We start from the raw sequence: 9577 nt of genomic DNA, 5'->3' as shown, positions 1-9577 counted from the left end.
ATGCTCCTTAATCACCTAACATTTTTATCCATACATAATAGCAAAGGCCTAACTGACATATTATATGATCTTCCCACAAGTTTCAACAAGACCTTTTTGCCGTATAAATTTGTGTGGCGACCATCTACTTTAACCAACCAACCTTTATACAATGTCTAATGTCTTCCTCAAGATCCATGTCCTAAAGAATCTTAGACCACAAAGTATTTGAAACTTTCATTTGTGTGAAGTACTTACATATTTCTACTCCTCCATCATTACACATTCTATTGAAATTGAACTAATTTACAATGCATTGATTGTGTTAATCCCTAACCTCTTATCTACACATTATACATTTTACACATTGTCATCCTCCAAATATCTAATCTAGCATTCAGTTAGTGGCTCTACCATTAGCACAACGTCGTCGGTGAAAAACATTTAGCATGACACCAATGACACCACTTCCTAAATATCTAAAGATCAATTTGGTGTTTAGTTTGGAAATAATCCTCCTCTAACTTAGATGATTCACTTGGTTGAGAATACTTGTGTTGCATTCTTGACTTAAGTGAGTCCTATAAAATTTATGTTGATGACTTTATTAAAAGCTTTTAATGAATGCCAAAAGCACATCCCACCATGTGCATTTACAATAACTTGTAATAGATGTATATACCAAAATTCATTGATAAAAAATGAACCAAACAATATGATGTTACAAGTTTAAACCAACATTGAACCCAAACAAACCATTCTAACACCATCCACTCTTTTGGTTCTTTTATATAAATCAAAACATTTATTTGGTTTTCAATCATTTATGTTCAACCAAATGTTGGTGTTTCTCTTCCTTACATGAAAAAATATCGATCGGGGCACTTGTGGACCCCAGCTTTGTGCCATTATCGGGTTCCATTTGTTGATCAAGAAAGATTACTATGACGGTGATGTCATCATGGAATCGGCGCCTAATACCCTTTTGGAGTTTCTTGATGTCATTGTATCTAAGATCCCTTTTCTTTGTAGCCTTATCAATGGCTACTCCCACTAATCTTTTCGCTATTCCCTATATCAAAATCAGACATTTCAAAAAAAAAAAAAAACATAAAAATGTGCTCCTTGAATCAATCTAAGTGCATTTGATGCCACAACTTTTAGAGTAAATTACATCTTTTTTTTCCAATGGTATGCCAAAAGTTATGGTTTTTCCATAGATGTTTCATTTGTTGCACATGTGGGCACTAAAAAATGCCCGTTAAAGCTAACATGAATAGGATGAAGGAGATGAAGGTAGGGGCAAAATAGTCATTTTGGTTAGACTTAATGGACAATGTATAACACCTTCTATAGCCGAACCTTGCAACCATAGTGAACAAATGTGCAACGAATGAAACAAAAGTAAAATCTTTGATAATGAGCAAATGCAACTTTAGGGTTTATGAGATCAATGGATTGAAGAATGAAAAAGGTTTAATTAGTATAAGAGAGACAAGGTGTAAAAGACCAAAATGCCCTCATGTGGGTAATGAACTATTAGTTTTTCACAAAACACCATTTCTTTAAATATTCTATTAGAAGGTAAGAAACTATAACATTTTGTTCACAAAATACCATTAAAACCCATAAAAATAATGGTACTTTGTGAACAAAAAGTTTGAGTACTTTTTTTAAAACAATATTGTTTTGTGGTAAAATAAACTAACCATTCTTGGGTATTTCTGTACAATGTCAACTGCTTCTTGATCACTCAAATTCTCCCAAAGCCCATCAGAAGCAAATATCAGAAACGAATCTTGAGGCCTAAGCTTTCTTGATATGATAGAAGGTTCAGCTGTCAAAACTGGTCTATTTAGAGTAATCGGGTTTCCATGTTGCATAAAATATGGATCCCTGTTGAATTCGGGTTTCTTCAAATAGAAATCACCAATTGATCTTGAAATCTGAAAACAAAAAGGTCTGAAATTGATCGGAAAAAAGGCAAGAAAAACATCGAATTGGCATATGCAGAATTCATTATACCTGAATTCAATTTACCTGAATTCATTGTACCTGAATAATGCCCTTGATTCTCCAAACTCCATGACAATAAACCACAATATGTGAATCATTAGGATGTTGTGCTTGAACTTCCTTCCTCACTTCTACAATGGAGACATTGTGATCTTTGGATAAACGCTCTGCAACTAGTTTTGGCTTTCTGTTGACTAGAACTTTGTGGCCGAGAACCACCCTTGAATCTCCCAAGTTTGCGATGTGTAATTCATTGTTTGAAATGATTCCAAGAAGACAACATGATCCAGCTGAAGCAATTTGGGGTCTAATCGGCATTGATAACTTCACTAATTGAAAGAATCCATCTTCTGTTGTTTGGAATGCTTTCTTTATAACATCTGCAGATATACCTCCTTCCTCTGTTGCGTATTCTACAAAAAAGATGAATGCACGATCATCTGCATTAGCTTCAGCAGATTCGGTAATCAATTTGATTAACAATTTGTGAAATCCCTAGAGCTAGAAGTTGAAGGAGACATGAACATGGAATCATCTGGATTGATCATCGTGAAATTGCTTCATTTGATTAACAAAATATGAATCGCACAACGTGATTTGAAGGAAAACAGACGAATTTGAGTAAATGAAGGAGATTGTATCGAACTTACTGTCGATCAAAGGGAAAAGGTTGCGATTAACAAAACGAGAAGCTTCAGGTCCACCATGGCCGTCGTAGACGCCGATATAGGTGGCAGACGGTGACGTTAATACCTGGCTTTGATCTTCGAGGATAGAGTTAGCTTGCACGACGGCGATTGAGAACTCACCGGAGACGTGAGGCTTCAAATCCGTGTGCCATAACAGTTCATCGCCATTCGGGTGCCCTAAACATTTGTTAAAAGGCTTCACAAACTTCCGAAACATCTTTTGGCGATTGTATCATAAATTAAAGGGAGTTATGGAGTGTGATTTGTGACAATCAATGGAGAATGTTGGTGATGGAGGAAAGATTCTGAAGAATGAATTGGGGGAGAGAAGGTGTTGTTGTAGAAATAAAGGGACCGGAGAAAAAGTCGGAGGAACACCGCGTTAGAGCAATACGACGACGACGGCGGCGGAGGATCATGTTATACGGGACCATAATTATATTCCTCGTAACCGTCTAACAGAAAGCTACCGATCTATTATGCGTGATCTTTTTAATATTCGACCTATAAAACATAATGGATGATATCAAATATTAATAAAGACTAAATTAAATGTTCATTACATTGAAATTCGCATTTTAAGTTCAACATTTAAAATATTAGGTATCAGTAGTTCTCATGGTTTAATTTTCGTGAATGATTGGTATATTTTTTACATGTAAAGAAGACAAGTTTTATATTAATTTTATGAAAATGAAATAATAATACAAAATTACAAACAACAAGTGTAGAAATACGTTTGAGAAGACAAAAATTAAAGCTAAGGAACATGTTCCAAAGTAACATCGAGACAACTAAGAATACAAAGAACGTCTAACAAAAAATTTGAGATCGCATCAACCATGGCTAATTAGATCAGTATCATTAAATTCTTCCACCATGCCATCAATCATTGCTTACGGTAGTCATGACTCCAAAAATTATATCCTTTCACAAAGATCGGGAAATACATCCTCAACTTCCTCAACAGGTGGTTCTTTGTGGCGTGTGATGTAGAAGTATCTGCATGGCTTGATCTAAGGGTGAGTCCACATGTGTCTTAGGATATGGGATGTGTTATCATGTCTACCATATCACAACTCATCAAAAATCACGCCAGCTCATATTTCTTCTCATTTTACCACCCTTGAAGTCGTATATATACCAGGAGTCGGAAAAAAAAGGAAAGAGAAAAGAAAGAAGATTGAGAGAGAGAGAGAGAGAGTGTGTGTGTGTGTGTGAGAGAGAGAGAGTGTGTTTGTATGTGAGAGAGAGTGTGTGTGAACTAGCCGCGTGCGTCCTAACCGCAATTGAAACCACAAGGTAGGGACGGTCTTTCCTCCTGGTGAGGTGACAATCCATGGGTGATCATTTGGAGTACCTAATTCTTTTTATAAGAGGTCGTTTACAAACTTAGGTGATTATTTGGAGTACCTAATTGTTTTGTTAAGAGGTCATTTACAAACTTACATTGTGATATACCATAAATATTTGAAATGAACTACTTTTTATATATATATATATATATATATATATATATATATATATATATATATATATATATATATAGGTTCATTTGTTTAAACTAATTATTGTTTTATTGTATGGACAAATATGGATCAATTATTCTTAAAGGGTATTAATGTAATCTTGCAATATAATTTATATTTTCCCAGTTAATTAAATTTTGATTGATATCAATCAAATTCCTAAATATCAGGCTATTAAATATGCATTTTATCAACGAATATAACATATATATATATATATATATATATATATATATATATATATATATATATATATATATATATCGTATACGTTTTAATCTATTGCAGATTAATAGTTCATCATCTTCAGAGCAATTTTCTTATTCTGATATTTAGTTAATGGAGGTATGTTGTTCATGGAAGTTTTTTTTATAGTGTTGAAGTATCGTTTATCATATGCATATAAATTTTTTTATATTCATAGTTCAGAATAATCATTTATCATATTCATATCATATTTATTCTTTACGATATTTCAGTGATGAAATTCATTTTTTGAATTTTATTGTTGTGTTTTTCAGAACAAAGATAATATTGATAACAATAAGAAGGACTTTTCTGATAACAATGATCGGAATGTCAATCAATGCCAAGTGCATCAAGATCGGAAGAAAATAAGATGTGGGATTTGTTTTGGTGTTGGTCATGACAGGAGGAACTGTCCTCAAGCAAGGGTCAACAGAGAGTAGATGTTTACTTCGTCAACATATTTTATGATCTAAATAATGTTTTCAATTTAGTCTTATCGGATTTTATGGAGGTTTATTTCAGTATAATAATGATATGGATTCATGAATTATAGGGGTTTCTCCTTGTAAGTTTATGTTTTCATTCAATTAATATTAATAATTTTCATTTTGAGTTTGATTAAAATTCCATAATTTTCTTATTTATCATATGACTACAGAGATGTTGTTGTAAATGTATTGTTGTTCTAATATTTCTGGATAAAACAGTTCTTCGTAAATTGTGTTATACTTAATGTTATATGTACACATTCTGTTAGAATGTTTGATATAAAATTCATAATAAAATTATTCGAACAGAACAAACAAAAACACAATTCTTATTATCAAAAGTAGTAGAATGTAACTGTTGATTACAATATACATAAAAAACAAAAACACAATGCTTATTATTCTTAAAGAATAATAAGCATCTAAATTCGTTTTACCTATTGATTAATCAAAGATTCCGTTAGAATTCTTGGGATCAAATTCTACCAGAATGCTAATTTGTATTACAATATACAGATCAAACATGAGCAAAATAAATTTACTGTTATTATTATCACATATATTTTTACAGAATAAGATTGTGGTATCATGATATCGTGGTATAAGTATGTCTATGTTAAGTTGTACGAGAATATACAGAACAAATGTGTGAAAAATAAATTTATTGTAGATCTTGTTTGAAATTTTCTCACAGAATAACACTTTTTTGATATTAATTGATTTCTTAGTATACGCGTTTATGCCATAACAAACCAGAAATCATTTGTAATTTCAATAATTTTTTTTTTAAAGTTTGCAGAATTAATTTATTAAAAGTCTAATTTAAAACACAGGATGTGTTGAAGTCATATCTATGCAATTTATTATATTTGGAATTTGAATATGTCAAATATTTACAATATCATGATGAATAATACGATTTTGTGTTGATTATTATCCTTACAATCTTTCTAAAAATTTTAAAAAACCAAATATTTGATAACAATAAATACAGATATCACGCATTTTTAGTTACATATCAATTACACGGTTTCTCCTTTTTTAATATATACTGAATTGGCTCAAAGTTTGTAATATTGAATTTATTTTGCTTTCCCCAATCAACTGGTGTTCAATCGTGCTATTACTTATCTTATAGATGATACGGTATCAGCTGGTGACGATCATATTCATGATCAACATGAATATCCTAATGAGTATATCATGATTCTTTACATAATGTCGACTTTCAATTATCTGAGAGTAGCAATCTAAATTTAGGTGAATTTACTTTATAAGTTTTTTATATTTGTTAATTTGTATAATAATAATGTTGAAATTTTATATTGTTTTTTGTGATATGGCGTAACTTGCACTTGCAAAGATGAGGATCCATTAGAACACATTCAATATCACATATATGACAATTCCGAATATCATTTCGGTGATTCTAGTAATCATAATCCAGGTGATGTATTTTAAGTATTTTTTTCGTTTTTATATATCTTTACGTATCCATTACACATACTCTTATTAAAAGATGCAGAAAAGGAATTCGAGTTCAATGATAATGAGGCAGATTATACTATAGACGATGATAACATTGATTTTCAGAAAGGTTAGTATATGAAAAAAAAAGTTTAATAAACTAGATTAATTCTTTGCCACTTTTTTAAATTTTCTTTTATGCAGAACAATCTCATGTTACACATGATTATGTTTCTCCTGGTGGATCATTGTATTGGATTCCTGTTGTTTCAGACAACATCAAACCTAAAAGCAATTCAATTTTTGATTCATATACAGCAGCATTATCAATGTATTACAATTATGCATCATTAGCAGGCTTTGATGTCAGGCTTGGACCATTTAGAACAACCGAATCCGGCATTACCACACAACGACATTTGCTATGCAATCGGGAAGGTAAACCAACAACCGCTAAAGTGGATACTTTGGACCCTCAACATAATAAGATTCAGAGAAGGAAAGACTCATTTAGGTGCGAATGCAAAGCGAAAATTGTTGTTATTCTAGTACATGGTACTAATAAATATAATGTTGCTGAATTTGTCGAACAACATAATCATAAGTTGTTTGGTAAGGACAATATGTTTTTGTCTCGTACAAAGAGGAAACTTGATTATTCACAGGAGATGTTTATTCATAACTTGTCAAAGCAAAATATTGGTGCCTCAAGAGCACATAGATTGTATTCCGGACTTCAGGGTGATTCTGACATTCGAGGTGGGTTGGTTTCTGATTTCAAGAACAGTACGAGAAATCTCAATTCTTACATAGGTGCCAGGGATGCAAAATTCCTTGTAGTGAAGATGCTGGAAAGGAAAAAAAATATCCCAAGTTTTTCTTTCGATTTTAGAGTTGTTGAGAAAAAATTGAATTCGATTTTTTGGGTTGGCGAAACTGCAAAGTACAACTACAATGCTTTTGGAGACGTTGTTTCTCTGGATGCCACATTCAGCATGAATAAGTATTTTTAAATTTTGAAATGTTTTCACATAATTTTTCTTGCTTCCAATAACGCTTACCAAGTTTTATATTTTTAAACAGATATGATATGGTTTTCGTACCTTTCACTGGGATAGATAATCATAAGAAATGTGTGACTTTTGGTGCTGGACTTTTGAGTAGAGAAGATGCTAGTTCTTACTCTTGGCTGCTTAGAGCATTTTTGAAAGCATTCAAAAAACAACCTACGCTTGTTCTTACAGATCAAGATCCAGCTTTAAACAAGGCTGTTAATGAAGTATTTCCAATGTCAGCACATAGGTTTTGTATGTGGAATATTACAAAAAAACTTCCAAACAAGGTGAATATTTTTTTTATATTCAACCCAAACTCACTATGTTTACCTTGTTAGCACATATTGTTCAATCAGAAATTAACTATTTCAGAACAAAATCTATGCCACAACTACAATTCAAAACCGACTTCTGCTAGAATTTAAGATACATTCTATTAGAATTTTAACAGAAATTCTGTTAGAAGTTATAGTTTACAACATTCATACCCTTCATTCCTTGTGCAGCACAATTATATATTTTATACTAACATTTTTTTTTTCAGATAACATCACAACTAGCCACAAACTCAGTCTTTCGCAAGCGTTTTCACTCTATAATTTGGAATTCTAAGCTGGAACCACATGATTTTGAAAAGGAATGGAAATCTTGTTTAAATGAGTTTAACATTTCAAATAACAAGTGGTTGCAAGAGATGTATGGGTTGCGTAGACGTTGGGTACCTGCATTTTTCAAGGACATACCGATGTCTGGTCTTATGAGAACTACATCATTGTCGGAAAGTCAAAATTGGTCGTTTCAGAACAATACCCTTACTGGTTCTTATCTTTTAATGTTTATGATGACATTTGAGGGTGTTATGGAACGACAAAGGCGTAATCAAGTTGTCAACGACTTTAACACTGCTACAACACTTCCTAGATTCATCACATCTAGTCCAATTGAACCACATGCTTCAAAGGTTTACACTCGTAAAATTTTTTATCAGGTGCAGAAAGAGATATCAGATTCTGATAACACTTGTTTCCAAATGAGTGTTACTTCTAATAATTGTGTTGACACTATTATTGTTTTGGAGAAGCAAAAGAACATAACAACAAGGCAACCATCAAGTCCTGTTGTTGATGACAAACTTGAGGAATACCATTACGATCGTCTTACAGAGGATACCCAATACATCGTACGTTATTACTTTAACAATGCATAATTATTATTTTTAATCACACAACAATACTTTATTACTGAAACTCATATTTTATCATACATATTCCAGGTTACACACTCAACAATAGATGGTTCATACAAATGTACCTGCATGCATTTTGAACATGTTGGTATTTTGTGTAGGCACATATTTTGTGTTTTTAAGTACTATAGTATTGAACAGATTCTTAAAGAATACATTATGAGACGGTGGCATCGGGATGTTGTTCCAACAGAGTTGCTTAAAAGGCGTTTTTCTAATTCTTTACTAGACTCTAACTCTGACATGATGGCTATTGAAATTTTTTCAAACATAGATCGTTGTGTTTCATTTTTAAGCCATGATGCATCGAAGTTAAAGTCATACCTTCAAGAGTTGAATAAGTTGAAGAAAAAATTTGTAGATGATTGTCCAGCCCCTGAGATGCCATCAAGAGAATCATTCTACAACCAGATTATAGGCGTAGAATTAACTAATGATGCTCCCGATATTGACAATGCATCAGATATTCGTAATAAGGGAACTGGCAGTCGTGGTAAGAGATTAAAATCAAAAAAAGAAATGCTGGAAAAAGTTTGTTCGAAGCCTAAATGAAAGTGTGCTTTATGTAAACAGATGGCTAACCATGATAAACGAAATTGTCCTCTTAAAAAACGTGTCTAAGTAGTATGCTTTATATGTAGTTTTTATTTTAATATTATATTACAGTAAAAAAAATTTTGTTTCATCTTTATTTATTTTAATGCTTACAAATTTCATAGTCTTTAATAAAATTGTCATATAGTGTAATACACTTTTGCATAATTTGTAACAATTCTTATCTACCATTAATGACTATCCTAACTTGTAACAACATAATCTTCATACATTCTACCACGATTAATGTGTATCCTATCTGAAA

The 9577-nt window shown here is 32.0% G+C and overlaps 2 protein-coding genes across 2 annotated transcripts; one reads left to right on the top strand and one right to left on the bottom strand.

The window, feature by feature from the left end:
- Positions 1-654: 654 nt before the first annotated feature.
- LOC145135746 (putative protein phosphatase 2C 63) lies at positions 655-3172 on the bottom strand. The gene is made up of 4 exons (XM_079069975.1): positions 2646-3172; positions 2035-2408; positions 1689-1925; positions 655-1051 (listed from the first exon to the last, which is right to left on the bottom strand). Exons 1-4 carry the CDS (start codon positions 2899-2901, stop codon positions 800-802), a joined length of 1119 nt encoding a protein of 372 aa, XP_078926101.1. The 5' UTR covers positions 2902-3172; the 3' UTR covers positions 655-799.
- A 1380-nt stretch (positions 3173-4552) lies between these two features.
- On the top strand, positions 4553-9270 carry LOC145139957 (protein FAR1-RELATED SEQUENCE 5-like). The gene is made up of 9 exons (XM_079073601.1): positions 4553-4558; positions 4735-4887; positions 5016-5027; positions 5121-5175; positions 6476-6547; positions 6622-7420; positions 7501-7759; positions 8017-8652; positions 8746-9270. Exons 1-9 carry the CDS (start codon positions 4553-4555, stop codon positions 9268-9270), a joined length of 2517 nt encoding a protein of 838 aa, XP_078929727.1.
- The last annotated feature ends 307 nt before the right edge of the window (positions 9271-9577 follow it).

Source organism: Lactuca virosa, chromosome 9 (assembly GCF_052849685.1).
Source record: "Lactuca virosa cultivar CGN04683 chromosome 9, Lactuca_virosa_CGN04683_v6, whole genome shotgun sequence".
Taxonomy (NCBI): Eukaryota; Viridiplantae; Streptophyta; class Magnoliopsida; order Asterales; family Asteraceae; genus Lactuca; species Lactuca virosa.
This window is presented reverse-complemented; position numbering and strand designations above follow the sequence as displayed.